General features: G+C 51.4%; 11 protein-coding genes across 11 annotated transcripts, besides 1 other annotated feature; 3 read left to right on the forward strand and 8 right to left on the reverse strand.

Annotated features, from left to right (window-relative positions):
* Positions 1–27,915: part of a sequence feature (contig 1.29 1..525887(1)) that runs on past both edges of the window.
* Positions 1,918–2,484, reverse strand: ANIA_10242 (uncharacterized protein). The gene is made up of 2 exons (XM_050612874.1): positions 2,059–2,484; positions 1,918–1,998 (listed from the first exon to the last, which is right to left on the reverse strand). Exons 1-2 carry the CDS (start codon positions 2,430–2,432, stop codon positions 1,959–1,961), a joined length of 414 nt encoding a protein of 137 aa, XP_050468738.1. The 5' UTR covers positions 2,433–2,484; the 3' UTR covers positions 1,918–1,958.
* ANIA_01814 (uncharacterized protein) lies at positions 5,613–6,259 on the reverse strand (the record flags this gene model as incomplete). The annotated part of the gene is made up of 3 exons (XM_654326.1): positions 5,613–5,660; positions 5,755–5,954; positions 6,067–6,259. The coding sequence occupies 3 exons, from the start codon at positions 6,257–6,259 to the stop codon at positions 5,613–5,615; spliced, it is 441 nt and encodes a 146-aa protein (XP_659418.1).
* Positions 7,746–8,981, reverse strand: ANIA_01815 (uncharacterized protein; the record flags this gene model as incomplete). Its single annotated transcript, XM_654327.1, has 1 exon — positions 7,746–8,981. One exon carries the CDS (start codon positions 8,979–8,981, stop codon positions 7,746–7,748), a length of 1,236 nt encoding a protein of 411 aa, XP_659419.1.
* ANIA_01816 (uncharacterized protein) lies at positions 12,103–12,551 on the reverse strand. The gene is made up of 2 exons (XM_050612875.1): positions 12,298–12,551; positions 12,103–12,154 (listed from the first exon to the last, which is right to left on the reverse strand). Exons 1-2 carry the CDS (start codon positions 12,433–12,435, stop codon positions 12,107–12,109), a joined length of 186 nt encoding a protein of 61 aa, XP_050468739.1. The 5' UTR covers positions 12,436–12,551; the 3' UTR covers positions 12,103–12,106.
* Positions 14,566–15,352, reverse strand: ANIA_01817 (uncharacterized protein). The gene is made up of 2 exons (XM_654329.2): positions 14,943–15,352; positions 14,566–14,870 (listed from the first exon to the last, which is right to left on the reverse strand). The coding sequence occupies exons 1-2, from the start codon at positions 15,169–15,171 to the stop codon at positions 14,842–14,844; spliced, it is 258 nt and encodes an 85-aa protein (XP_659421.1). The 5' UTR covers positions 15,172–15,352; the 3' UTR covers positions 14,566–14,841.
* Positions 16,139–17,891, reverse strand: ANIA_01818 (endo-1,4-beta-xylanase xlnC). Its single transcript, XM_654330.2, has 8 exons — positions 17,568–17,891; positions 17,468–17,508; positions 17,359–17,407; positions 17,188–17,309; positions 16,960–17,105; positions 16,824–16,912; positions 16,531–16,619; positions 16,139–16,477 (listed from the first exon to the last, which is right to left on the reverse strand). Exons 1-8 carry the CDS (start codon positions 17,800–17,802, stop codon positions 16,319–16,321), a joined length of 930 nt encoding a protein of 309 aa, XP_659422.1. The 5' UTR covers positions 17,803–17,891; the 3' UTR covers positions 16,139–16,318.
* ANIA_01819 (NmrA/HSCARG family protein) lies at positions 18,245–19,477 on the reverse strand (the record flags this gene model as incomplete). Its single annotated transcript, XM_654331.1, has 2 exons — positions 18,245–18,411; positions 18,613–19,477. 2 exons carry the CDS (start codon positions 19,475–19,477, stop codon positions 18,245–18,247), a joined length of 1,032 nt encoding a protein of 343 aa, XP_659423.1.
* Positions 20,062–23,473, forward strand: ANIA_01820 (uncharacterized protein; the record flags this gene model as incomplete). Its single annotated transcript, XM_654332.1, has 4 exons — positions 20,062–20,749; positions 20,799–21,385; positions 21,564–22,085; positions 22,178–23,473. 4 exons carry the CDS (start codon positions 20,062–20,064, stop codon positions 23,471–23,473), a joined length of 3,093 nt encoding a protein of 1,030 aa, XP_659424.1.
* ANIA_11793 (uncharacterized protein) lies at positions 21,756–23,473 on the forward strand (the record flags this gene model as incomplete). Its single annotated transcript, XM_050612876.1, has 2 exons — positions 21,756–22,085; positions 22,178–23,473. 2 exons carry the CDS (start codon positions 21,756–21,758, stop codon positions 23,471–23,473), a joined length of 1,626 nt encoding a protein of 541 aa, XP_050468740.1.
* Positions 23,837–25,108, reverse strand: ANIA_01821 (putative FAD-binding monooxygenase; the record flags this gene model as incomplete). Its single annotated transcript, XM_654333.1, has 1 exon — positions 23,837–25,108. One exon carries the CDS (start codon positions 25,106–25,108, stop codon positions 23,837–23,839), a length of 1,272 nt encoding a protein of 423 aa, XP_659425.1.
* On the forward strand, positions 25,443–26,467 carry ANIA_01822 (SDR family NAD(P)-dependent oxidoreductase; the record flags this gene model as incomplete). The annotated part of the gene is made up of 2 exons (XM_654334.2): positions 25,443–25,989; positions 26,046–26,467. The coding sequence occupies 2 exons, from the start codon at positions 25,443–25,445 to the stop codon at positions 26,354–26,356; spliced, it is 858 nt and encodes a 285-aa protein (XP_659426.1). The 3' UTR covers positions 26,357–26,467.

The following is a 27,915-nucleotide window of genomic DNA, read 5'->3' on the forward strand; positions in this document are numbered from 1 at the left end:
GCACATGTTGCATTAAGTGCTTAAAAAATAGAAGAGGGGAAGAAAAAGGGTAGGGATGACCGCAGCGAACTAGTAGAACATAATGGCGGCGGATATACAAAAAAATTCAAAAAGTTTGCCCCCACACCGGATCGAACGATGGACCTCTCCATTGCCGTCGTATGATAACTAAGTCATCATATACGAGTGGAGCGCTCTACCACTGAGCCATAGGGGCGGTTGATGACTATTTATTTATCTATTGCTTTATAATCGCCAAATTACTCATCATGGTTGTAGGTAATTCAATCTGCCAGAAACGTCAATGTTTGAGTCAGTTTAGCAGGCAATATTTTCCTGTCGCGTCCGACGTCCTCTATCGCAACAACATCAGGACCGACACTCTGCATGATTCTGGGCTGCTAAGATTCAGCAGTTACTATCGACAATGCTGGCTTATGGGGTCTATGTGGATACTCGAACGGTTATGAAGATGACATCTCATCTACGCCGCGCAATACGGACAACTTGAGGCCGCCAACGTGCTCGCTCATAATGGCGCGGACCGCTACGAGCCGACCAGCTATTTGTTTATCGAAACGTGTAATGCATACGGACCTCCGTTTTTTGAGGGTGCAAAGAAGGTCAGGAAAGAGAGTGTGAACTCCTACCAGGCAACGGCCCTGACATTAATCAAAAGCGGACGGGAGAACTAGTGGTGTCTGTTCTTGAAGCCGCCATATCTGGTGGCTACAGCTCTACAGTCCAGCTTCTGCTGGATTATGGCGCCGGGATCATACTTGACTGGTACAAAACACCTCTGAATGCAGCAGCGTACTACGGATTCCAGATGTGGCTCTTCTCCTGCTGAAAACGAGCTGATATTGAAATCATGGCTGGGCTCTGGGGCACAGCCCTCCAAACAGCAGCGAGTCAGGAAATAAGGATATTATTCAGCTGTTGCTGGATTGAGGCGTTGATGTTAATGCGTATGCTGACACCTGGCCATGGCGCTCGTTTCCGCTTCGGAAGTGGAGGAGCCGTACATTATATAGTTGTTAAGGTGGTGACCCGGCGCAACCGAGGCACAAGTACTGGGAAAATAACATGCTGAACACTGAACGGTATCATAGCAGATATTGGGAAGTTTAGAAAGGGAGGTGATTCAACTGGACTTGGAAGCCGATGCGGGAATGGAGCCAATATTGAGCTAAAGATCAATTGTAACCTGCAAACATCGCGGGATTCCGGATTAGTCTACCATAATTGCGGCAGACCGGGGGTGAAAATACGGTCGCTTAGTCTCGGTTGAGTTGAAGGACGGAGGATAATTGCATCTGCCGGCGAATCAAAAGCCTATCGTCTATATAATCATTCTTAGCGGAGACTAATTGCACCATGTTTGGTTGGTTCATTGGAGTTTGGGGTCTTTCTTATAGGATGATTGATGGAAAGTATATGCACAAAGATTGGCTGTAGTCTGGGAGCCGCATCCAAGCATGGATGTGGAGTACCCGAAGTCTTGCCCTGATCTCCGCCATCAAGAACCTTCATCCGTAATGCACCTTCACAAGACTACCCATATGACCATACTCTTTTGCAATGTGGTTGGTCTCCAATTAGCATCCATACCTCTTATGTTCTGTTATATCGTCTCGCTTACCGCGGTGCAATGTACCCCTGGCGCTAACCATAGTCGCGCTTCCAATTGCAATACAGAGAGTGAACCCGAATGGGTGTATTGCTCGGCACTTGTGGCGCCTGCGACACAGTCGCAGAGGGTCGGGAGACGGTAAAACTATTGTCGGGGAAAGTAGATATTCGAGATGCAGACTCGGGATATAGCAGTGTCTCGTTTCGATAGGATGGAAGAAATGAGTTCCGACGGTTGTATCTATCAGCTCTGAGAGGAAGGACGAATAAATCAAAATAGCTGATTATACAACCGAAGGCTGTTTGGCCGTTGTTTCGGTGCGGACTTAGACGTTACTTGGGCTTAGTAGCTGCAGAATGAGTTTTCTGCGAAGACAGGAACAGTCAACGGAGAACAATCAGGGAACAACTTGTGATAACTCTTACCTTTTCCCGAACCATGTTCCTGCAGCAAAGTAAAGAGACCAAGAAGCAGTCTTGGGTGATGAGAGTAATAGGGGCAATAGCAGCAACATCGGTAACAGAGCAGACCAGCTATCCTGGCTGATGCGAGAGGATCCATCTTCTGTGGACAGGGGTGACCACGAGCCGGCAGAAAAAATCAGAGACGGCAGACAGAGTCCACCTCCCCATTGCAATCCGTAGTTCTGTTGTTCAGGAAACGAGGAGGAGGACAAGGAATTCCCTGGGTACCATAATAGACTATGCAGTTTCTGTGATGGGTTTGCAAGGCAGTTTCCAAACAATCCTCTCAGCTCAAACTTTCGGCGTACGCATTGGCTCTGTGCTAGAGGACTCATTTCGGACAGCCTTGGGAAAACCGTTGGGAAAAGGGGCTGAGTGCTGACGAGGTTGACGGCTTCTCAACAGAAAGCGGTAGCAGAAGCTGCGGATGAGGCTCTCTGTCGAGTCGCAGCACAGGCAGCAACTCGTAGTAACGCCATGCGCGAGGCATGAGCCTAGATGCAGGACCAGTCCGGTATCAGGCTTGACGTCTCATGCAGGAGTCCAAGAATGTTGCGTGGGCTTGACCTCACTCTCAGAATCGGTCCACTGCACACTTGCATCTGTCACTCGTCTCGACGCAGATGGCAACCACAAATAACCTGACCATCGTATCACTACAGTCAAATCTCGTTCCTTGGCAGCAAATATACTGGTGATCGGGTACAACAATTTCAAGGATCTGTCGAGTAGCCAGGACGGAACAACCCGAGCCGAGGAGCTGGAGGTGCAGTCTGCACAATCAAATTACCTCCGTTAACCCTCTGCATCAGGTAATCAAATAATTCAATAGATCCTGAGCTATTCTTGGCCAGTCTTTGTTTGAAAATGAAAGGGTTGGGTAATATAATTGGCGGTTTGCAAATAATCTTCCACAAAGGTATTCATACATACGGACCAAAAAAAAGCGAAATAGAGTGAAAAATCAAATAATTAAACATTTACGGCGTCATTGCTTCGGCGCGTAACTCGGATCTAGGTTGTCAAGGAGCCACAAGCCACTAAAAAATTTCAGCTCAATGAGTCGGTAAATGAAAGTTCAACGATCGTCTGGGTGCTGGCAGCACCATTGATGATTCCGGCGGTCTGGATCACTGAGCAAAGCATCAGAGGGTAGTGATACGTAGCAACGATACAGAGCCGTGATACGAAGAAGTGACATGATGCAGTAACATGATGCAGTGGCGCGCCTTGAAATGCCGTTAAAGGGCAGGAAACCGGATCCCAGGTACAGATGGGTGTAGCGCGTCCTCCTCAACCTGATACAGCGCCTTCATCCAGGTTCTGGAACCTGCCAGATAGGGATCGACGCCCGCAGCACGTCAAATTAGGAAATGATCCCATGATCCTCTCTCGACATCCTCAGAGGTTACGGGCGTCTGGGCGGAAACGCCAGAGCCCCAGGACTCATAGGACGCGCTGACAGTCGAGTCGTCAGCCTCGCTTCGTTGCTTGGACGGAGGTTCTGCCTGCTAGTCCACTAGGACGAACTACCGAGGTCGGCGGACTCTCCCTCGCATTCACAGTAGAACCTCGAAGAACTTGGCTCTGAGCTTCTGAGGCTTCAGTTGCGGATTAGGCGGGTGGCAGCTACTAGCCCCTAGTAAAGAGAAATCTCCCCAAGCTTGTTCTCTTGTCAGAGTGTTGCGGTTGTGTAATTACAGTACACAAAGGTCAACCAACGCGTCGCGCTGTTGCTGCGGCAGCCGTAGGCTGCCACTGGCCGCAGCGCTTCGCCTGCCCATCGGGCAAAATCAGCTCCACCGGGTCAAGACAGTAACCTAGTCTCGCATCATCATTATCAGCGGCTTGGCCTTCAGTACCTACTAAATCGGCGGCTATTTTCATCAGACAGGAAGTTTCCAAAGTGAGAGTGATGCTGCGTAGAGTGGAAGTGGAGAGCTCCCCAACCTCCCCAGCCGAGTGGCTGAATCAAGGATCTTCGCCTGCAATATTATTGCTGTCCGAAACGAACCATCGGCTCGGTTCCGGGGAGACGTGCTGGCCAGCCAGGTCTGCTGATCCTGTGCACTGTTGGCGGGAACGATCAGATCATATGACCAATTGGGCTGCCATCCCGCAACGAGGCCGTGCCGGACCGGACCCATCGATATCTCTTTCAGCTAGGCTGGTCGCTGCGCATCCCTCCAGGGTCGCTCCGCAGTCGCTGCCGCAACACAACGAATCCAGGAATGCTGGGACACGGCAACGAGCAGCACACGAGCCAAGCCACCTGATGTACAGCATAATTCCGGACCAACTGGGTTCCGTTCCGAGGCCGTTGGCCAGTTCGTCGAAGGCGGTGAGGCCTCCATTCGCCTGGTCCAGGAAACCAGTATCATGCAGTGGTTCCTGCGTCTGAGAATAAGAATTCTTTTGTATTTTCGCTCACCAACGAGGCCTAAAAAGTCTAAAGAGTGGCAATACCCGAAATACAGTCTTTTCCCAGTTTGAGCTTTCCTACCGGAAATTTTCACACGGGAAGTCAGCGATTGTGTATAAACAAGAACCAAATATTTCTAACTCTTGGAAGTGTTTGTACGGTCAAAGTATGAGGTGCTGCAGTGAGGGGATGAAGTTAGCTAGCAGCCAAGAGCCGGCTCCAAGCCCCGCAGCAAACAAGGCTATGGCAGCGGCCCAGCTAACAGGTTGTGGGAGGGGTAGTTGGGGATAAGAGCCAGACCGGACCTAGGCCAAAGTAGGCAAGAGTCCGCAGCAGCGCGGGCCCGAGCCAGAGCGAGACCGACTGGCGATACCGTTCGGTGATCTATCAAAAACGTTAAATTTAAATTAATAAATCAAATTCCAATTTAATGGATAATGGACATGGCGGATGTCTAGGAACCTGAACGAACTCGTTCCATGCCACAAAGCCTAGGAGAATGTCAAAGAACCAAGCCGGAAAAAGCGGCGGAAAAAAGCCGAGGAAAACCTGTGGTTGTCGAGGTGGCCTGCTTCCAGTTTGGTACGAGTTCGTTACACCTCAGGAACTGGCAGGAACAGAGATCTCTCAGAGTGACTGGCAGTAATGGCACGAGACGTCCAGTGGGCCCTCATAGTGGGCCGTTCGATATGATCATCGACGATTTGCGGGCTAGTTTCAGAACCCCAGGAACCTTCTTGAGACGGACTTTGGCTCCCGCCGATGATTTAGGATTTGATAAAATTAATTCGACCGACCTGCAACTAGACGCTGGGCGTTTTTTTCGGAGATAAGATTTTTCAGGAAGCGCACTAATGGGGGAAGGTCTCTGTTCTGCGGTATATCGTCAGCCGCGGAATACTAATGACTCCAGCAATTAGACGAAAGGAGAAATATGAATTTTTTTTTCTTTTTTTTTTTTTTCGGAGAGAGAAAAGATAGAAATAAAATATTCCAATTGTCAGTACAGATCTGTACAGATCTTTTAAGTGTCGATTCCACAAGCAGATATTAAATTAAACAAAAACTTTTAGCCAAGCTTCCCTGCATTCCATCACTTGCCTTGGGCTTGGGTCGGCCCATCCGCATACTCTGGGCTATCCTAACCTACAAAGCGACCTTGTGCATCGAACTTTTTGTTGAGGAAAACGCCATGGTCAGTTAGGCGCCGTCTCGCCGGGTGTTGTGTGTCTTACCGACTTCTTTTTGTACGTCTTCCATGCTTTTTCGAGATCGGGGTTCATCGATTCGAAGACGTAACGGAAGAATCTCACAAGCACCTTGTCCAGGTCCCTATGACCAAAGCCATAGCCCTCGAGATCCTTGCTGACTCTCTCGTTGACCGCATTGATCATGTAGAAGCACGGATCCTTTAGGATTCCTTCTTTGCCTCGTGCTGCGTGGATGGTGTGCAACATCGCTCGAACATCGTACTCATGTGAATAAACTGCCGACTGTTAATGCGACCACGTCTGGCCGTGGGTACGCAGCTCAGAAGTGTAGCTTACCCTGGTGCTCAACAAGAAGCGAACGGCTTAGGACTGGGAGCGGTGCCTGCGCGTCAGGTCGGGCAGCCCCATTCGCAGTCGAGTGGCCTGCTGGACTTGCGGCGGACGACATTGCAAACGAATTGTGATCAATTGTCAAAGAAGGGAGATCAGAGGCTGTTGGTGGGAGTCCAAGATGCGGGAAGATGGGCATGTTTTATACCTGGCCAAGGGGCCATTAGAGGTGTGCAATCATGATCAATCAATTCCTGACCCTCGACCCTCATCCCTCGTTCCTTTGTTACACATCTTCTCTCCCAATCTCAGAATCTCAAGTATAGAAAGAAAAAAGAAATATACAAACGGGTTTAATGAGTGCTGCCCTGAGCGCGAATCAGAGGCTCGCCGGACACGACAAGCTTATAAATCCCGGAAGTTAGAGACCTAGTAATAGTGTCCGAGGGCAGGCTGAACTCGTCCACACTCAGAAGGGAAGTCTTCGCATCTAGATTGCCTCATTCGGCACCCGCCATGGCGTGCCAGTGCAGAAGCAATTCCCGTGAGCGGGTCCGGCATGCTCGAGCCTTCAGTCATCAAGGTGTGGGACGAGCACACGGCGGAGCTGAAGTGGAACGGTAGGGATTGTAGCTCAGGATTGGATGCCGAGGTCTGCTTTTGGAAGTGAGAGCCTTGCGCAAGTGGTAGAACTGAGGCCATGGGCCCTTCAACTTAGAGGCGACAGGCCCTTCAACTTAGAGGCGACAGGCCCTTCAACTTAGAGGCGACAGGCCCTTCAACTTAGAGGCGACAGGCCCTTCAACTTAGAGGCGACAGGCCCTTCGACCCAGAGGGTTCGACAAAAGGTACCTCCAGCGTGCCTCAAGGTGCTTTTTGCGACGCGTGCTCGAATCAGTCCGCGGCCAATCGAGACAGCCGATAGTCTGAAATCCCTGATCCATGCTTGCTTCGTTCTCCACTTTGGGCTCGGGGAAGCAGCCACAGCATTGCCTGCACCGCTAGTTTTCAGGTCCAGGTTAAGACGTTGACCTCGAACGTGGCTTCCAAATCCAACTCAGTTTCCAGGGCTTGCCCTCATCCCCGACATGGTTGCTTGCTTCGCGGTCTGCCCAAACGCCTCCGCTGATTGGCCATCTTGGCGTGCTTTGAGGCCTGGTTTTGGATTTGACCTTGCCTTAGCGAAGAACCGGCAAAGATTTACACCCCAAGAGACGGATATTCGCCATTCCAGCCTCATCGATGGGGCACCGTCCTGCATTCTGTATAGGAGCACATCCTACGCAGGCTGCTGATGCTCCGGTAGATCGGCCGCATCGGAAGCTCGTGGAATCCGCCGCCATTGCATATGTATCCGCCAGTAATGTTTGCAAACGAGGGTCAGAACACACCGCAGCTAGGTAACTATCGGGACCTGATGTGGTCTATCCAGTCTAAGGTCAATTACCGGTGCTCGCGGACCAGGGTATGTCGGTGTGAGTCAGATACGAGGTGATCAAACGCCGAAAACTTTTTTATTCCAAGTTTAACCTGACGAATTCAATAACATCATAATTCGCTAGTGATACTAGGGCAAGCCTCTTACATTAACAGTCCAGTATCACTTTTTCTCTTTTACCCCTGCACTGTTGTTGCTGATCCTCCACTCACGGGCACGTCATGGTCCGCACCGACCTGACCATAAACTACCGCCGTCTCTGGTAGTCCGGGTCATCAAGGCAGTTTGGGAGGAGATCCAGGTCTGCTACGGCATCGTAGAATCCATCCCAGCAAGGCTCAGGATGGCCCTTGACGCCGAGCCTCGCAAGGTTGAAGATGTATTGAATTGGCAACCGGTGGTGCCCCTCAAACAAGCGCCACAGCTTCTCGAGCTCGTTGGCCTCGTTCTCGGCGAGCACCGCCACAGATCCATAGTAGAAGCTTCTTGTTGCTGGCTTTCCTAGCCAGGCGATTGCCCTTTGGTACCGACCCTGCATCTGCTTGTTCAGGCTGTCGCAGAGCATGTCGGCCGCGCCGTTCCCCCACGAATACAGACGAACAAGCCAGATGAATGAATCCCTAACGATCCTCGTCTTCTCCCTTTGCTGCTCTGCTTCGGGTCTGCTTCTCCAGAATTCAATCGTTTTCTGGATCATCTCCTTCCCCTGTGCCGAGCGGATCAGGGAATCGGCTACGAACATAGCGAGGCTGAGCTCGAGCCCGGGCGCAAATTCACCAGCCCGGAGCGCGAAAGCGCTCTCGGGACCCGCTGAAAAATCAAGGCTTGCCAGGAAATTCCTGAAATCATTGACATAACGCAAATTCAGGAGGCGCGTCAGCTCCCACAGCGGTAGAACGTCGCCGCAATCCGCCCCTTGGCCCATCTCTCGGCCCTGGATGGCCGCCCACTTGTGCAGAAATGTGTTCATTTCAAGCTGTGTCTCCAGACACCTGTCGCCTGGGTCTGTTTCGACTTGGATCATAACGTTTCTTGGAGGCCACACTTCCTCCCCCAACGAGACCCAGTAGTACTCCGCGTCCATATTGGTTAGCTCTGGTTCGGTGCCCACATCGTCTATCGCCCCGGTAGGTTCAGACTGTACTTTAAACGTCTCTCTGAGAATTCTTCTAACGCGGCTCTTGTCTCGAGGCAGGTGCACATGGATGAACACAGTGGCCAAGTCAACGATATCTGTCTCAATTTCGCCTTTCTTCGCATACGGCTTGCCTCGGAATTTCTCGCGTAGCTTCAACTCTTCCTCCAACCTAGCGTTCGGAATGGTGTTGTGCGATATCTCGTGCAGTATTTGTGCCTGTCTGAGAGCCGTGCCACATGCCTCTGCGACCTTCAGGGCACCATGCTTTGAAGGATGGATGTCCTGGCGGTAGGAGTGCATGAACGACTCGATCGAGAACGCGTAATCTGCATTGACGCTCGCCATTGCTACCCGGTTCAACTACGGTGGTCGAAACTGTGTCAGTGATTGAGGTTGATTAAACAAAGCTATGGGAAGAGCCCGGGGAGGCTAAAAACCGGGGTTGAAACCACCTCGACAGATGCCAGCCTATATACTAGGCGGTCCTGAACAGTGGTACGCAAGTGGCACGGAATATAACGGGCGCATCCCTTCCGTAAGGTGCGCCTATTTGTCTAGGAAGACTTGTGGCAGGGATGAGTGCAATTCTTCCCCATGTCCTACCCCGTTCTTGCGGTCAGTTTTCCTGGAGGGACCCTTCGACAGACTTGGAGGCCACCTACTGACCCACCAATCCAGATCTGCGTCGATTCGCGCCATTTAGTCCCCTGACTCGTGCAAGAGGCTGATTGTGGAGGGGTGCGAGTGAGTTGGCGTGTGGATGGCATACATGAGTGGTGGAGTCGTTCGGCCCCCGCCCCCACGATCCATATCTCGCAAGAGGTGGCTATTTTCATGGTCAACGATCCGGTAGAGAGCAAATGGCCAATCGAGCATGGCCACCTGGGCAGTTGGGCGGTCATCGTGTCTTTTGTGCATTAACTCTGCAGTCAAGCTGAACACCCGGCCGCAACATTACCGGGGCGGGTCGTCTAGTGTCCGTTCATGCGCTCTTATCTGACAGTCGATCACGAGAACCAAGAACAAAGCAATTACTTTATATACATACGTGACGTTCGCCAGGGAAGGACAGATTCTGGCAGCGACATCGCCATCGGTCGAGCAATTTGAATGCCTACGCCCCGGCTATCTGTCGCAAGCAAGGTGGGCATCTTGCCCCAAACCGCTTCGCCTAAGTCAGCCCAGGCACAAGAGATTTCAGAATAGTACGTCATGGGAGCAATCCACTGGCGATTCTGTCGTCAGCCGTTGTTCTACTCGCCATCCTGTGCAGTTTCGTTACCCAGGTGGATGCCAGCACACTCGACACACTTTGGAATAATCCCTGCTCGATCAGAGCATATGCTCTCCACCTGTTGGATGATTGGGGATTTAGCTTATGCAGCAGTCACCAGAAACCAATTACATGCTGGCCCCTTCAAAGCAATTTGTCAATTCCACAAATTCCCAGCCCTTTCTTATCTTCCATCTTGCCGATGATATCCGGATCCAAAGCTGATTTGGCATGCTAATCCTAACTTCGCTCTTCTCCGAAGTGAGCGCTATGCACATGACGCCTGTCTTCTTATGGGCAGCGAAGTATGGGCCGCGCCTGGACTAACGCCTGTTGCTGGCCATCCCTAGTACTCGATATACTGGAAATGGTTCAATCACCCTCAAGAACAGTGATCAAGACCTGGTTCCTATGAAGGATAGACGGCATTACAGTAAGCAGGCTTCCTACAACCAGGCGACCTACCTATTGCCGGCGAGGAGGTCCCGCGGCCAATCGTATATCTACTGCTCCCTTGCAGACAGCTCGCCAGCCAGCTCGCCAGCCAGCTCGCCAGCGGGCCCCACAAGCTGTGCGAGACCAGTTCTTACTTAGGTTTAGAACAGGGCTTACCACTGCGTTCTTGGTTACTGTTCCAGTTGGCGCCCACCTGTATTAGCACTTAATCTCAGATGATAGGTTTTTGGTATTCTGCCTCTTGCGGGCCAGATGCTGCAGATACCGTCCCTAAGCTGGATTTGTATTTTAGAACTTTTAGCACTTAATAATTCTACCAGAACAGTATAAGAGCTATTCTCTAAGAGTTATTTTTTGATATCGTCAAAGGATTATACATATATCTGCATTTTAAGGAGCCTAACTTACTAGGATATTATCGGTAAAATATACCGCTAAGCCAAAAAGGCGTCATGACTTCCAAATTAGTCTTAGACAGTCATATTTTCTAGTCGACAGATATCCTGTCAGGAAGAACGCTGTCAGCCATTGACTCTGATGCGGTACAGCAGTGTCACGACAACTAGGAAGTTCCGGTAAGCATCCCGCCAAAGGTATACAGGGTGACTGTCATGCCAGACATGTTACGGTCTTGTTATGCAGGCCAAGTAATCTGGAGTACCTGGAGAGTAGAGATTCGAGACGTCGATGGACGCCAATACAGCTGCACGGGGTTACCCTTGTGGGGTACTTTTGCGAGCCTTGCAAGTCTGAGAAAGGATTGAGGGCTCGTCACAGCCAGTGTATTAGTCAAATAGCTCTTCAAAGAGGGTTAGCCCTATTTGGTTGAGGAAGTTGAACTTCGGACTAACCTGTGATAGTGCAAAATACGCTTCTACCGCTGTCTCGAGAAATACAGGGACGTTAGTATCATCTTGAATCTAAACAGAACCGAGCTTGGAGCTTCTTTCTGCGCCTAAGAAGAACAGGCCATGGATAAGCTTAAGTGAATGACTGTGCTGCAAGGACAAAACTGACAAGGGATGACTGTGATAGGAGGATATTAGTATTTATAAGTGAAAACGAGTTACATGTGAAGCTGCTAGCATATTTTTTCAAGGAGTCGCTGTTCTTCTCTATACAGCTTGCTGCGTAAGGTCAGTAGGGGCATAATTATCAACATCTAGATACCGCCATGCCTTACATAAGTTATCTAAATAGGTTTTTTAGTAATGTGTCTTGAGCTAGGAATCCATGCATTAGGAATATTAACTCTTCAGCTGGCAAAACGGCCCCAGGCACTGCAAGGCTGAATATACCAGGTTGGCTGAAGCAACACGCTTCATATTGATTATCGAGGGTTAGGGCTCGTAGATTCTTAGATACAGACCGACAGTTAAATCCATGAATGTCGCTTACTATGAGCGGTCACTCTACGGTTGTATCTCCGTTTCGGCTCGCCGTGGGTTGAATAGGGCTATCTTGAGCACTAGTCCTAGCGATATATGTCCAAGTGTTTGTCTGATTTCAAAGCTTGCATTGAGTTTTCTTTTCTCGACCTGTCCTTGTTACTACAGTAATCAGGAAGATGGGATTTGGTGCGTCAATCAACGATCCAGATGCAGGTTATCACCTGGATCTTACCCACTAGTATTCTATATACTACTTAGACGGCAGTACTTACCTTACTGAACTCTTGATCTATCTTAGTACATTGACCTTGTACAGCTTCCTGCTCTTCAGGGATACCTACCTAAACTACTTACATGCCGAGAAGAACCATAAACCACAGTCCCTTACCTGCACTCCCCTTGATGAGATTATACAGGATGCACGATTTCATTCTTCAGGTTACAGAGAGACCCCCCAATACCACCCATGGCGTTGAGACATAGTTCAGATAGCCACACTCAGTTGCCCCGAAAATCCTTAAGAAAATTAACCGGGAATAACTACACCGTCTCCCTTCCTCATATACGCCCAGCATCCGTCAATCTCACACCGCTCCCACCCTCCGCCAGGCACTTGCCACGAGTACTGATATGTCGGCTTCGTCTGTGCCATGCCAATGCATTTTTCGCAGACAATCATGGTGAGCTCAGGTTGAGTGCAGGTGGTATGGATCGGTCGATCACTAAGTGGATCTCATATGTAAGCCGCCGGCCAGCGAGGACAGTGGACGGCTAGACTTCAGCTGATTTGGAAAGCTCACGGTCAAATTCTTTCCTTTCCTTGAATTATTCAACGGTACTGTCTGTAGCGAATGAGCAGAGGCTCTCTGAGTTAGCGACGCAAAGGTAAGAGCTTTTTCGTCCGGCCGGGAAGGGCGGTGCTTAAATAGCTTTTTCTACCCTTCTCTGTCCTACTTGCCCTCGAATCCTAGCCAATGTATCAGACTGATAGACGCGGCCAAGCTATCTTCTTAGTTTGTCTTACATTTGCTTATTATTTTCGCGGGTAGTCTTCAATATGGTATAGAAGAGGGGATTTCTGATATAGGGAGGGGTGGCTTGGCTCAGCCGCTCAATCTCTATCTGACTCGGTTGGCTGTCTTTACCAGCAGGGTGATATCCAATCGTGGGGTGACGCTCACTTGATTGGACAGGAAAATGTATGGGATCGCGCAAGGATTCACGATAACCACAAGGCTGTTGCGTGTGAGGGTATGGACTGGAAGCGGCATATGATCTCGTTTTCGAGGGAATACTCAGACCGCTGCCATCGTCACCGTTCAGAGCCTGTTTTGATCGATAGTCGTGAATTCACTGCGAGAAGCAGTCTGTCTCTGTTCTCTATCCAAACCACCACGTTTCTGAACGTCGAGTCATGTAGTGCGGCCATGAGCAGAATGAATGGAGAACATGAACTCCACTACAAATTATCATTCCCACATGGACTGGCCCGTCACGAACTAGATCCTAAGTCTACCCAGAACCCTACGAAGGACTCTGGGGTCTGAGAATCGGCATTAGTCCCAAAGGTGTGCAACTAGGACCCTGATACGCTTGGCTCTCCAGCTTTGCAGAGGGCTTTATCCAGGAAATGAGATAATAAGCAGCAGCAATACTCGAATATATTTAATCAACAAATTTATTTTTAGATTATTTTATTCATTATTTTATTTTTATTATTATTATTATTTTTGTCTACTCTATTTTTTTTCTATTTTTTCTTTATTTTTTGTGCTGCTTCTCTTTCAGCCCTAACCTAACCACCCCCAGGCATGTAAGGACAAATGTCCCTAACCTGGCACCTCAAAGCAGAAGTTTTACCCTTGGGATGGAGAAAATAAACAATACACGAGTGCTTCTCAATAATGTCAAGCTGCTGATAGAAAAATCCTAGGTTCGTCTTTATATCTATCCAGACCGAGTTTCGACCGGTGACTCTATTTGCTGGTCTGCGAGATCACTATACCCCATCTCTATTATCAGTAGGATCGCAACCGATGAAATATTTCCCATTGAATGAAATATCCCAAGGCGCACTCTCACATTGGAGGTTAGTCCCAATTCAATCACGATCGAAGAGTGGAGCAGCATTCATTTCGGCAGAGGGCCGAGGACTTGGCTCACACTATGCGCGGGCTTATCCGGCCGATGGATGCTCTGTTCCTAACCATAAACCGGAAAGACAAAGGACAAAAAGGCTTTGTTCGTCGGATGCTGCTGCAGTCCACCCTAGGTTGTGCACAAAGAGCATTTGCAGCTAAGCAAACGAGCACAGTCGCTGCCGAAAGCGGATCGATGTCGATCTCAAGCCCAACGCGGCCGTCGCACAGATCAGAGATCGCAAACCCGTCACAAATCGGATACGGCAAGGTGGTTTGGAGATGCGATTGCGACCAGCTGCATCTCTATCTTTCACTCTTTGTCTTTCACAAACAACGTCCTGGGTATCCGAGGTTCCGCGACGGTTCGCACATGGGTAAGTGCAAGGATTCCACCGGCTTCCATCAGCTCCGTGAGTGAGACATAAGATCACGTGCAAGCATAGAAATGGATAAAAATGGTAACGAGGAAACCAGCGGCGCAATCCGATTGGAGTCGCGACGCCCGAGCCGTTTTTGAGATTCCAGACAATTCCAGGGGACGGTCTGAGATTCGTTGCCCATCGCAGGAACCGACTCTGGGCTGCGGTCAGGCAGTGGTGATATGGCCGTCGGTTACAGACGTGGTTCCTGACCCGATAGATCATAGATTACCGGTCTCACAATGCGTAAATTCAAAAGGAAATCATATATCCATATGGTATACGCAGTCGCTAAAAATCATCCATCACAATCATAATACATCAAAGAGGAGAGAAGGGAGAAAAGAAATGATTAAAGCCGTCAAGGCATATGATCAAGAAGAAATCCGCCAACGCCGAACCGAGCCTGATAGAGTATGAAAGAGCCTAAAAAGCCTGAGGAGCCCGAAGAGCCTGATATTCGATATCTGGACTCCGAACCGTAGGGACAGTAAGGATCGATCAAGTGAGAATGCCAGTTTCTCGCTAATACCGTGACGAGTCATCCGCAGTCACTGTTCCAGTCAGCCCACTCATTCACTCATTGTTTTATTGACCGAGGCAAAGTAGCACCAGGCAGCACGTACTAGCTGACTCGACATCTCTCGGCATCGGCGTGCGACTCTCGCGGTAGTTGAATCCCAGATTCTTCAGTCGCACCGATCGCATGTACATCTCCTGCTCGCGCGAGAACCGTTGGCCCACGATGCCCCCTTCGGCGGGGTTATACTGGCGGAATAGGGCAGCGCCCAGGGTGACTGCGGCCAGGCAGGCGACGATGACAATGACAATGACGGCGGAGTTGCTCAGGCCCATTGTATGATTTTTGTTTCTTTTTTTTTTTTCCTTTTTCCCCCCCTGATAGGGTCGATCGCGGGAGAGATGGGGAGATAGGTTGATGGGTAGAAACGAGTGTAGATGGCCCGGTGGCTGGAGCAGACTGGCTCAATGCATAATTTGGGGTGTTGTAGAGACCGAGGTCGATGGTTATATGATGGAAGAAACTGAGCTGGAGCTGGAGTTGGTGATGGGAGATCGATAATATAAAGATGAAGATGAAAAACAAGAAACGAGGCAGTGCAGGCCAGTCGACATTCAGACCGGGTCAGTCGGATCCAGAAGGCCGATGGGAGCTCATGCATGGCGAGTTTGTTGTCTGTTGGCTCATTATTGGTGATTCCACGCGGCCGCGACAGCCAACCTGGAATCGAGAGGGGAGAGTCACATGCTATTGGTCGCAGTGGGGATGGCCCTATTCAGTGCTTACGATCTGTCGAGTGAGCGCTTGGCTGATCGGCGGGCGTCATCATTTCTTGATTTTTATTTCTCAAGCTCTCGCGGGTTGACTTGATTTTTCTCGATTTTTTATTTCTTGTTTCTCTACTCTGAGTACTATAATTCATGTCGGCCCGCAGCGATTGCGTTGCCGTCGCCGATCTATAAGTGGACCCGGTCGGCCATTGCATCAGTGTCACACTGTCAATTGAGTGCAGCCCACCTCAGCCTAGGGCAGGTTCAAAACCCAGCCGAGAACTATTGATGATGATAATTGATCAGCTGAAGGTTCATGCCAACCCGCGGCTGTACTGGTCCACATTCAAAGCTCGAAATTCCAGACTCCGTCTGGTGTCAGAGCCCCAAGACAGAGAGCCGCTTCAAGATGCTCGGCCGAACTAGCGGCTGCGTCTGCAGTGTGATTGGCTGGCCAATATAAGTTAAGAGTTTCAGGTTTAGGCATCACAGTTCTAAATATAGATCGGTCAAGCTCCAAGCAGTTCGATTGTACTGCAAATACTGGCAAAGCTATATACAACTACCTCGCTAGACTCCGGAAATGGATACAATTGAGCGGGTTTAAATTGTTTGAATTTATCTCAAGTGTCTCCATTGTCTCAACTCTCTCAACTGTTTCAGCTTGTGCCCGAGTCGGTGTGCGCTTGAAGCACCAAATCCAGGACAATGCCTAAGACAGAGCGTTGACGATTGCGTTATAGGCATCCTTGGGCTGGTAGTTGCCGTCAAACAGCAAGGGGCTGTCGGACGCGCGCCACGAGTCCTTGTCGGACACTCCCCAGACGGTGATGCCCACGCATTTCTGCTCGTTGAGGCAGGCGTTGAGCAACTACGGCATTCTCGTTAGCCCGAGCCGGAAGGCCAGTGGATCGGACTACTTACGTTCAGGTAGTCGGACGAGGCTGCGCCCGCAATATCAAGCTCGGTGATGGCAACCTCGGAGACGCCCGTGTTAGCGAGAGAGGACAGCGCTGTTTGGGGTTGTCAGTGTGACGGCAGTGCATCCAAGGGCGGAAAAAACTTATCCTGCGGCTTCAGTGCTGGACCAGTGGCTTGAGCTGCGATACGTTAGTACTTGGTCAGCCAGACGACCGCCGAGCGTACCTGTAGTGGGCCTGGGAGCCTGGAAGATCGTCAGTCGAGTTGCGCTATACTGTAGACCAAGGTCCACTCACCGATTCCATCGATAGGCACGCCCTCCGCCAACCACTTCTTCACGTAGCTCGCCATCGCCTGCGTCTTGGCGTAGCTCGCAGAGTCCAGGCTAATCCGCTATCAGAGCTGGTCCTAAGCAGCAGCAGGGTGACTCACTTGTAGTCGTTGATGTACAGCTTCGCATCAGGGTCCGCGGCGCGCGCAGTCTCGAACGCAATCCGCACAAAGTCCTCGCCCAGGAGGTTGTAGAAGACGCTGTTGCGGAAGGTGCCATCTTCGTTGAAGATCTCGTTGACGACGTCCTGCACTCATCTCAGTAAGGCGATCTCTCTCTCATGCATTCTTTCTTTGTTTATGGCGGGAATGGGTTCTGGTGAGGCATACCCAGTGCATGATCTTGCCCTTGTACCGGCCGACGACCTCATTGATGTGGTTCGTCATGACGGATCTGAGTGTGTTCGCATCGCCGATGGACGAGACCCAAGAGGGGAGCTGGGAGTGCCAGACTGGACGGGTCAGTGACCCCGACGTTGAGACGGGTGGGAGCTGGCCTACCGAGCGTATGTCCGCGAACCTTCTTGTTATGCTGCGTCGCGTAGTCGACCTAAACCTGGTCAGCACCGGCTGAGCCGAAATAATCGACCCCGACAGCCAAGGAACATACAAGGTAGTCGGCTCCAGACCAGCCAAAGTTCCCCTGAGACGCTGTTCCCACATTTCCGTCAGCCCTGCCAAAATCTACCGTCTCTGAAGGAAAGACCCACGTTCAAGCGCGTCCCATTTCATGCTGTTCTCCGGGGTGATCACTCCGAACTGCGACGCCACAATGGCCTCGTTCTGCGAGTTCTGCAGCAGCGCCTGGTCGGAGCAAGTGCCAAAGTAGGATTTGCCGGCCGCGACAAAAAGATCATTTAGGCTGGCGCTTTGACGGGGGAGGACGGCCGCGGTGGCCAGCGAGGCAAAGACAGCGCTGCCGGCGAGGGTTTTAAGATGGACCATTTTGGGTAAGAGTTGAACGATGGAAGAACAGTAGCGATATCAAAGGAAAAGTACGAATGAATGGAATGCGAATACTAAGGAATGCAAGCTGCCAGAGCTTTTGATGATGAGAAGAGCCAGATCAAGAGCCGGCCGCTGGGTTTTATAGATCAATTGGCATTGGCATGCACTGTACGAGTCCCGCGAGAGACCCCTGGGCTCGGACGCGAGACCGAACAGCGGCGGTTTTAGGCTAATTGGCATTTCCATCTTGAGAGCGGGACTGAAGCGATTCAGGGTCGATCGACATGAGACCTGCCATAGCTGATTAGGGATGATATAGCCGGCGCGGGGATTGGCTGTTTCAGCCAAGGGCCCTGGCGGGGGTTCATTTCTTCAGCATCGTACAGGACACGGAGATCTACCCAGCACTTTTTAAATTTCCCCTCTTTAGCCTGTGTTCTTACTGTTCCTTCATGTCTTTTGCCGGCAATGCATCTGTTGTGATTGATTGTTCTTGTTTGTCTCGGATGGGCGCCTGGGAGCTGTCCTTGGCCACGGTGCGGATAAAGTGGTGTGGGGTATAAGTGTCGGAGATTGATGAGGTTGTCTGAAGCTCACTAGAGTGAACTACTCAGGATAGGTGACTCCATTCATTGATGCAGTAATTGCTGCAGCCATTGATGCATTCATGCTGTGAAAACAAAGAACCTAGGATTCCAGAGATCCTTCTTGGTCAAGCCCTGTTCAGCCCTGTCCAGCCCTATCAAACCCTAGCTGCGATGCTTTCCCTCAGACGCTCCTCCCTCGCCAAAAACGCTTCAAACGTACCCGTCTGGACCCCAAAAGTTGTCATATACTCAATATCCACCTCGTCAACCATATCCCGCGCCATCAATTGCCCGCCCACAAACGGATTCGTCTTCACCTGCTTATCAATTTCTTCCTGACTCATGTAGTTCGCTTTCAACTGCCTCCCTGCAGCCTTGGACAAGGATGCCAGGATCTCGTCCAGCGTCAGCAATTCAGACGCGATGGCGATCTCCTTCCCATGAAACCTCTCTGGCTCCATGAATGCAGCCGCTCCAAACTCCCCGATATCGTTCGGATCGATCATAGGGATAACCGTATCACGCGTAAACGCCGTTGTGAACTCGCCCCTCTCCGCCAACCCTGGGTACTGGCGGTAGACGTACGGGGCAAGGAAATTCGTCATGAAATTTCCGGGCCGGATGATGGTATAGTATTTGAATCCTGCAATGCGCACCGCTTCTTCAACTTGTTTCTTGCTAAGAACGATCTTCGCCACGAAGCTGGTCGGGTCCCAGTATTTGCGGCGTTCGGCGTTCGTGACGAGCCCGCTGCTGTAGACGACCTGGTGGACACCGACTTCTTTCGCGATTTGTAGGATTCGGTTCGCCTGAGCAAGTTCTTGGGCGATCTCGGTCAGATTCGGCATCAGATTGAGGAAGAGTGCTGTGCAGCCGGTCATGGCGGTGCGGAGGGAGTCTTCGTCATTGAAGTTGCCCTCGAAGAGCATTACCCCGCCGGCTTGGAGGGCCTTGCTCTGCTCAGAGGAGGGATCGCGGGTTATACCGTGGATCTTGGTGGTCGGCTGGTGTTTTTGGATGCTGGAGATTATGGCACTGCCTTGAGTGCCTGTTGCGCCACAGACAAAGATGGTGGGAGAAGACATTCTGGAGGGTCGTATTCTGAAGCGGAGGCGGCTCAGCATTGAAGATTTGGTTGAATTGTTGAATATGGAAGATGCTCTGAAGATACTCTGTAGATACTGAGGATCCTCTGGTGCGGTCTTGAGAGGTTCTTATACCCTTTCCCCAGCGCTGTGTTGAGTACGACTCAATACAGCCTTGTGACGAGACTGCGGAATTCCGCTGCCTTCACCCCAGCCCGCCCACTTTCACTTCCACTCTCCCCAACCCATCTTCATCTTCATCCATTCGCTTCAACTTCATTCATGCGATGATCTAGCTCGACGCTGTACAGCGACAATGTTCTGTCTGTTGACACTTTGGCTGGTCTTTTCCTCTACAATGCCCGTCGTTGCCTTGCTGTCATCGCCTAGTGTTCAAGACTCGACTGTCTTGGTGTTATACAGTTCCAAGTGTTTCCCAGGTAATATGTGACATCGAAATATATGGTTATTAGGACATACAGACCTAAAATCGTGCAGAGCTGATCCCCTTTGTCTAGGAACCGGTCCTGTCCAGATAACACAGTGGTAGTTCTTAGCGTGCGGAACTGCGCCAGATCCCATCCATGGCCCCCACCAGTGAGATCTTCTCCCACCACCACCACCACCTCCTCCTCCACTACTCCTGCTCGGCACTCAATCCGACCAACGCGCTTGTCAAACCCGTGTCGGGGGTGCGGGCGGCAGTCAAGAAAATGAGCTCGGTGGAGCGTGATAACCCTCCGCCCCGGCGCAAATCCTGCGACGCATGCAGGGCAGCCAAACGCCGCTGCGACCTCGCTCTCCCGGCCTGTTTTCGTTGCCTACGAAGGAACATTGTGTGTGTTTACCCAGGCTTACCGGCCCCAGACCAGATCCCGGAGCTGCTAGCGGTTTTGAATGGACAAGGGACGGCGGAACCAGATGAATCTATCTTCGTGGACCAGTTCGCCTTTGACGCTGTGCCCGAGCCCGGTCTCCCGTCAGTGGTTGACCTAGACCGTGGTCTAGGACCGTCCTCGCGACCGTCGCCGTCACCGCCGCCGGCAGACCAGGCTCGAACCTACACCGTTCCTGTCCCAGTGTATACCAGTGCCGGTCAGATGGTGCACGTCCGATCAGAGATGACTTTCACGCTATCGGAGCTGATGTCTTCGCGGTTCCAGTATGCCATTGACATCCTCAAGGATACGCCGCGGATGATGGTTACCGAGAACCAGACGGCCTGGTCGCACGCGCAGTTGTACGGCAACGGCATGCCAAGGGTCATGCAAGGTACCTCCCTCTCTCTTTGAAATATCGTACCTTGCTAAATGACAATTAGGCGCCTACGCCTGCTGTGCCCTCTACATCACCAAGAACCTTATCAACGGCCCCATGATCACGGCGCACATTCACTCGCGGCATCAGGAACTCGCTCTCTCGCCGCTGCCTGCCACGCCACCAGACCTCCTCGCACATACGCAGGCCCTGCTTCTGTATCAGATAATGCACCTCTTCGACGCCGACCTCCACGCTGCTAATACAGCCTCGTCTCTCGACACCCTCAGCATATCAGCCCTACAAGCAGCAGCGTCTTTACTCTTCAACAGCACGCATTTCCCCCCCTCCCTTGACCAAGGCTTGGACACAGACGGCCCAGATTCCAACCCTAGCCCGTCCATACTCCCGCCGACGGTGACTTCGCCCGCACCCTTCTGGACCCTCTGGATCTTTGAGGAGTCCGCTCGGCGCACCATTCTCTTCACATTCTACTTTATTCAGATCCTGCGATTGGTCCGCGGGGACAAGGATATGAGATGTGACGGAAAACTCGGTCTGCTGCATTCATGGTACGCATCTGCTTACTTGTGGAATGCGGCCTCCGCGGCAGAATTCGCAGAGGCCTGGACGGGAAAGAAACACTTTATTGTACGTAATGTCGATTTCAGCAAAGTGCTTAGCGAGGCATTGCCCGTTGATGTGGATGCCCTTGGACGGATGCTGCTGGTTACAAGTTTAGGGGTTGAGAAGATGAGGGAATGGTTTTTGGGAAGGGGTGCGGTCTTGTAGTAGCCAGCCCGCTTTGATGCTGCCAGGTCTTGCATAGTGGCGAGGAGCGCCCTTATGTCTGCTTATCCCTTCTTTCCGCTGCAGAGTACCTAGTACTCCCATCATGGTTGTTGCCTACAGTTGTGGCCTCAGGCAGCTCGGGCATATCGGCCCCGTTCTTCTCTACGGCCGAGCCGGGCCATTCATCCCTCTCAACACCCGAGTTGACAACTTCGTCGCGCCATCGACGATGACAGACTCACCGCAAACGACTCGCAAGCGCCTGCGTCCATCTTACAACTGCACTGAATGCCGTCGCCGTAAGGTAAAATGCGACCGGTCCAGGCCGTCCTGTGGTCAATGCAGAGCCCTGGATTTGACGTCAGCGTGCCTCTACGAAGATAACCCTCGACGCTTGACAGTGGATCGTGACACGCCTAAAAACAATCATAGTAGCGAGGAGCAACGCCGGTCATGCGTAACTGGTGAAGATATGCCGGCTAGCTCAGGTGGTATCCACGGCGCCATGTCCAAGACCCGCGTGTTTGGACATGGACATTGGATGAATACTTTCTCGCTGGTATGTCTTTCTGGCCCGGTGGCAAAGGTCTTCGTTGACGAGTCAAGATGGAGGGTCTGGCCTGGTTCGAGCCCATTGGTGATTGCTTTCAGGCATTTTCATCACTCGTCAATGGTGCTTCAAGTGACGAGGCGGCCGAGACCGTTTTCGAGTGCAAGAGACTGGCTCAAATGATCAAGCAGCAGCGTCCCAGCCGGAGATGCCTCCCTCCTGATCTGTACACCTCTCTTCCAGATCGAGGAGTCATGGACGCATTGGTAGAGTTGTACTTTACCACGTTTGAATCCTGCTATGGTATCTTGGACTACTATTCTTTCATGGAAGAGTATAGGACAAGCTTGGCGAGCGGCGAATCCGCAGACCGCTCGTTTCTCTTACTAATTCTTCTGATCATGACCGTTGCAGGGCCATTACATAGCAAGGCCAGTGTGCGCAGCGAGGTGGCAGCTTACGCTCGAATATGGATTGACATCGCCCAGACGTGGCTTTCTGCACCGCTGGAGAAAGATCGTCTCTCGCTGAAAGCTGTCCAGGTCCATTGCCTCTTGGCACTCTCCCGTCAGGTCAATCAGGTGGGCTCCGATCTCGTCTGGATCTCAGCCGGCTCTTTGTTGAGGATGGCCATGCAGATGGGACTGCATCAGGACCCCGATCAACTCGGCCATATGGACTCACGGCAGAAACATATGAGAAGACGGCTGTGGTATACGATCATGGAGCTAAATGTACAGGCGGCAATAGACTCAGGCATGCCGCCCATGATAACCGACGCAGACTACACAACCAGGCCGCCACCTGACGAGATGGCTGATTCGGATGCTGCGACTGCTGATGGTCAGCCCAGCCTTCAGGGTGTTCTGGCAAGCTCCCTTTCTGTCCGTTTGCGGGTAACGAAGGTGATCAACAGCATGCAAGAAGAGCCTTCATATGATCAGGTCCTAGAGCTTGGGGGCCAGCTGGCATCAGCTTGCTTTGAAGCGGCTCGTGTCATAAACCAGACTGCCTGTGGTTCCAGCACCTTCACGTCTAGTTTCTGTAGTCACCTTCTCCGTCGTTTTACGCTGTGCCTTCATTATCGTTATGCGATCCGAGCCAGATCGAACCCGCTGTACAGCCATTCGCGGCATGCCTGCTTGGAAGCAGCCCTGGACTTGGTTACTCTTCTGGAAGACAGTGTTTACAGCCAGCTTCTCGTCACTGGGGGAGGCATGTTCGCGACCTTATTACCCGGGGCGCGTTGGTCATTTTCCTGGAATTGGCTCCAGATGCCGAAGAAGATGCCTCCATCTTCGCAAAGAGACGTAATCGAGCTCGCCAAGAACCACTCTTGCGAGATGCGCGTCGCCTTGTGCAGTACGCAAAGGATAGGGTGGTACACGGGGACATGAATGTGAAGACCTATGTATGGGTTAGTATGATGCTCGCCCAGGCAGAGGCTCGTCTGGATGACTCACCAGCAACGGAGACTATTTCCAGAGCCATGCATGAGAGCCTTTCTACATGCCGTAATATACTCCAGGCCAGGGCGGACGCGGTCACCGCTGCCACTACACACAGTGACCTTGGGCTCTGGACAAATGGTGTTTCTCCGCAGGCCCTGGATATTAATTTCGATTCAGATTTCGACGGATTGTTCGACTTTGGTTTTACTGGTTCAGACTTCTCTCTTCAATTGCCGATTACGATATAAATGGGCAAAGTGAATCTCACTGAACGACAAGGTTTTATGTACATGGGCTGGTCCTGCTTGCTCACAAGGTATCCATCTCGGGGTACTCCGGCAGCTCCCAGCTATTTGTTTTTTCTCGCAAGACCCATTGCGCAATGATATCCAATCTCAGCAGCGAGGCAAGCCAGAAAACAAGGTAGATCACACTGACACCAAGGGGCGAAGCCGGGAATTTGTCCATATAATTATCCGTGTCTGTCAGTCCCTTCTGGACCTGGTCCACAAAGGGCCTGAATTTCCGGTCGTACGCCTCCAATGCAGCCGTGACGTTCTCCGTGGAGGCAATTGCTCCGCAATGCCTCCCAATTTCTCCGGCAAGGATGTACGCGCCGGTCAAGGCACACGGTGTCCCCATTCCAGTCATTGCCGACGGACAGTACGCTGCATCTCCAACCAGTGCAATACGGCCGCGAGACCAAGCGTTCAATCTGACGATCCCCATCCGTTCGCAATAAAAATCGTCGGATGCAACAAGCGCTTGCAAGATTTCCTCACACTTCCAACCTGCGTTCCGGAATACCTCTGCCAGAGCTCTCTTTTCCTCCTCAATGTCTCCTCTAGTCGAGTTCAGCAAGCGCTCTGACGATCGCGGGTTGCAGAACACGTATGCCTGTACCCTGTGCGGATCATGCCGCCGGATCATGATACCACGATTTCCTGGTGCAATAAATGCAGTGGCATTATACTCCTCGCCCTCCTGAACCTCCTGCGGAATAGTGCAATAGCCCCCGTACACTCCAATAGAATGATGCCCCGGGTTCTCTTCGCTGCCCTCCCCAACACCAAGCATCATCCTCCTCATTCGAGACCCTACCCCGTCAGCCCCAACCACGAGATCAAACCGGTCCGCAACCCCATCCGAAAAGACCACATCAACACCCTCGTCGGCCTCCGTAACCTTGACAGCATGCACTCCAAACGCAAACCTCGCCTGATCCCCGCAAGCCCCAACCAGCATCCGGCACAAATCGCCCCGCATGATCTCGAAGTCAGTCGTGAAGCTCTGCAGCCCCTTCCCCGACCTATTTGCGCCAAAGTACCCCCATCTTCGGCCTCTTCGATCCACGAGTTGAAGCCCCTGTTCCGCGACAGCGTGCTGGCGGAATGTTTCTTCTAGCTTCATCCGGCGAAGCACTTGGATGCCAGGGCCACGGAGGTCGACTTGCAATCCGCTTGCGCGCAGTGAAGAAGCGCGTTCGATCACAGTGACGTTGTGGCCGAGTTTCGAGAGCCAGAAGGCCAGCGCTGTGCCGGCGATCCCCGCGCCAGTGATGAGGATTTTCATCGCTGGCATAGATGTCTAGATAATTGTACTATTTGCACTTAGAAGAGGAAAACAATTCGGAGCTTCAAATGCCACATTCAATAGTTACCAATGACCATTTTATAGAGCGAGTACGGTCGTAGCGGCCTCGGCCGAGGACGGAAACATGACTCTTGACCGATATGGCCGATATGGCCGCAAGTTTGTGGAGTGCCATTACGAAGGCTTCAGGAAACTATAAGGCACAGGAGCACCTGGTAAGCCTTTCAGACACCTTTGACTAAGGAAATAATACTAATTGAAAAGACCAGCCATTGGCGGGATAAAGACGGAGAAGTTGGAGAATAGTACAACCACCTCCACTATGGGAGTTCCCCGCATGCCAACTAATACGACAAAGCTTCGCACCACCTCAAACAGCTATCTCCAACCAAGCAACAAATATCCAGCGTTAGATACAATGTCCCTCCAAGGCAAAGTCTACGCCATCACTGGCGGTGCAAGCGGCATCGGTCTCGCAACCGCCAAGCTCCTTTCCTCGCGCGGGGGCACCGTTTGCATAGCCGACGTCAACCCGACCACTCTCGCCGAAGCAGAATCCTATTTCAGCTCCAAGACACCCGTCGTCCAATACACAATCACTCAAGTAGACGTCTCCAACAGACAACAGGTCGATTGTTGGATCGCGTCGATCCTAACGAAATACCAGCGTCTTGACGGCGCCGCCAATATCGCAGGCATAGTGGGGAAGGACCACGGCGTCAAAAGCGTGGCAGAGCTCGACGATGACGAGTGGGATCGAATACTCGGCGTTAATCTCACGGGGCTGATGTACTGCCTTCGCGCGGAGCTTAAGAATATCGCTAATGGCGGGTCGATTGTTAATATGGCCTCTATCCACTCAACTACAGGTGAGTGGGGTTCGGTCCCAAAGAAAAGCCTGTACATACTAACAGAGCTCCTCCAGGCGTCCCGAAATACGGTGCCTACGCGGCAAGTAAGCACGGAGTGCTCGGCCTCACCCGTGTCGCAGCCAAGGAGAACGGTCATCGCGAGGTCCGCGTTAACGCCGTTGCTCCCGGTCCGATCTATACCCCTTTAATGCAGGGGCAGTGGGATAGAATCGGCCGGCCTTCAGATGCCCCTTTTGATGATCCGATTGCGTTCCGACGGCAGGGGACGGCTGACGAGGCGGCGAATGTAGTTGTTTTCCTGTTGAGTCCGGAGAGCTCGTTTGTGACCGGGGCTTGCTATTCGGTGGATGGGGGGTGGATTTGATGGTTTCTTGTGATTATTTCTCCAGTTATCGGTCCATGATGATCTAGTTAAGAGCTACTTCTTGGTGGTCAGCGTTGAGTAGGTTAGCGAAGAATCAAGGCTTGCAGTTCGCGTCCTCCCTTAGAGAGAAGATAATGGTTCGTTTATTTCCCTATGTATGACCCTGGAGGCTCATTGAAAGTGGGACTCCCCTTATTTCTTGGGATTGGCAATTTAGGTCTAGCTTCCGCTCTTCATAGGATGGAAGTATTATTACATAGTATAATTGCGGACTGTATGCGTTCCCATGGTCTACCATGGTGTCTAGAAAGACTTGTACACTACCGATTGTCAGAAAAGGAAAAATCTACTGAAGTCGTGGTTGGATGGCGTAAAAGTTGCGATAACCCTGATAAAAAGGCTTTCTAAGAACCACACTTCTAGGAAGGTATAGAGCTGAGCAGATCTGGTAGTCTAGCGCTAAGTGCTGATATCATGTACCCATTCATTCTCGGTCAAAGGCACTACCGTCCCATTGCGACACTGTCAAACGGTCAATTCCATTAGTAGCTACGTCCAATTCCACTTCTTACGTTAATATTTATCCGGCCAGATCTCCTGCCGCCGGGATAGGGGGGCTTGACGTCTCGCTAGAAGGACATCGCCAGTTGTCCTCGGGTGAGGACATGGCCGCTAGGGTTCAGGTTAGCGTTGGGTATAAACCAAAGACAAGAACAGTGCAGACTCATCTTCCCCTCAAAACCCAGCAGCGCTGAGGGTGTGAGACTTGGGTTCCGTCTCCACTATCTCGTCTGAGGGGGAAATATCTCAGGTTGAGAAACGTCTCTAACTCGGCAGCGTCCATGGTTGTCGGTCTGCATAGTTAAACCAGAACAATGTTCCATTGAGTCACCCAACTCCTTCTCAATAGAGCTTCAGGTACATGATTAATACATGCGGAGCATCTCCTGAAGCCTACGGGGACCCTGCAGGGAGTCTGCTTCGATGCGTTCCGCATATTACTGTCAATACGTTCTTTGCTTAATCTCTGCCGATGGGGTTTACTAGGAGCATCTCGTCTTCACCAGCTGAAGGTTTATCCATGATCTACCTAGACCTTCTCTGACTCCCTCTGTTGATCATAAGCTCAGTCATGTTAAGGCAGATAGACAGTTTATTCGCTGAAATCCTCCTTCCGACGTGAGGGCTGGCACTCTGGTCTCCAGGTCATTGAACAGTGGGTGACTGGATGCCCAGCTACCCTCCCGGTGCGATACAGTAGAGTATCGTTGACTCAGCCGCGCAGAGTCATCGTGGGTCGAATCTGTATGTTGGACGATAAGAGTCCAGTTAGGGCTTCTAGCCCCAACTCGAACAGGAAGTCAAGACTCCTCCAACTCCAAGCAATTATTACTCCAACCCCACTACGATACGGCCTATCTAGCGTGGCACGTGCTAACTCTTTATTTCGTATCTCGTAATCTCCTTCAGGTTGTTCACTTATCTTAGGCGACTTATCACAGCCCCCTCGTTGGAGGCCACCCTTATCGTCTCACCCCGCTCCCAGGGGGGATCATCGT

The sequence above is a fragment of the Aspergillus nidulans genome, chromosome VII (assembly GCF_000011425.1).
Source record: "Aspergillus nidulans FGSC A4 chromosome VII".
NCBI lineage: Eukaryota > Fungi > Ascomycota > Eurotiomycetes > Eurotiales > Aspergillaceae > Aspergillus > Aspergillus nidulans.

Excerpts from the sequence above, each read along its gene's own strand:
- ANIA_10242 (XM_050612874.1), bottom strand. The coding sequence starts at position 2,432 with ATGAGTCCTCTAGCACAGAGCCAATGCGTACGCCGAAAGTTTGAGCTG. Across the intron at positions 1,999-2,058 it reads GGAACATGGTTCGGGAAAAG|AAAACTCATTCTGCAGCTAC; the intron begins GTAAGAGTTATC and ends CTGTCTTCGCAG.
- ANIA_01816 (XM_050612875.1), bottom strand. The coding sequence starts at position 12,435 with ATGATTGTCTGCGAAAAATGCATTGGCATGGCACAGACGAAGCCGACA. Across the intron at positions 12,155-12,297 it reads TGAGGAAGGGAGACGGTGTA|GGGAGTGCAGGTAAGGGACT; the intron begins GTTATTCCCGGT and ends AATCTCATCAAG.
- ANIA_01817 (XM_654329.2), bottom strand. The coding sequence starts at position 15,171 with ATGGGCCTGAGCAACTCCGCCGTCATTGTCATTGTCATCGTCGCCTGC. Across the intron at positions 14,871-14,942 it reads GAGAGATGTCGAGTCAGCTA|TGACTGCGGATGACTCGTCA; the intron begins GTACGTGCTGCC and ends TGACTGGAACAG.
- ANIA_01818 (XM_654330.2), bottom strand. The coding sequence starts at position 17,802 with ATGGTCCATCTTAAAACCCTCGCCGGCAGCGCTGTCTTTGCCTCGCTG. Across the intron at positions 17,310-17,358 it reads GGTTCGCGGACATACGCTCG|TCTGGCACTCCCAGCTCCCC; the intron begins GTAGGCCAGCTC and ends TGACCCGTCCAG. Across the intron at positions 17,106-17,187 it reads AGGGCAAGATCATGCACTGG|GACGTCGTCAACGAGATCTT; the intron begins GTATGCCTCACC and ends AGATGAGTGCAG.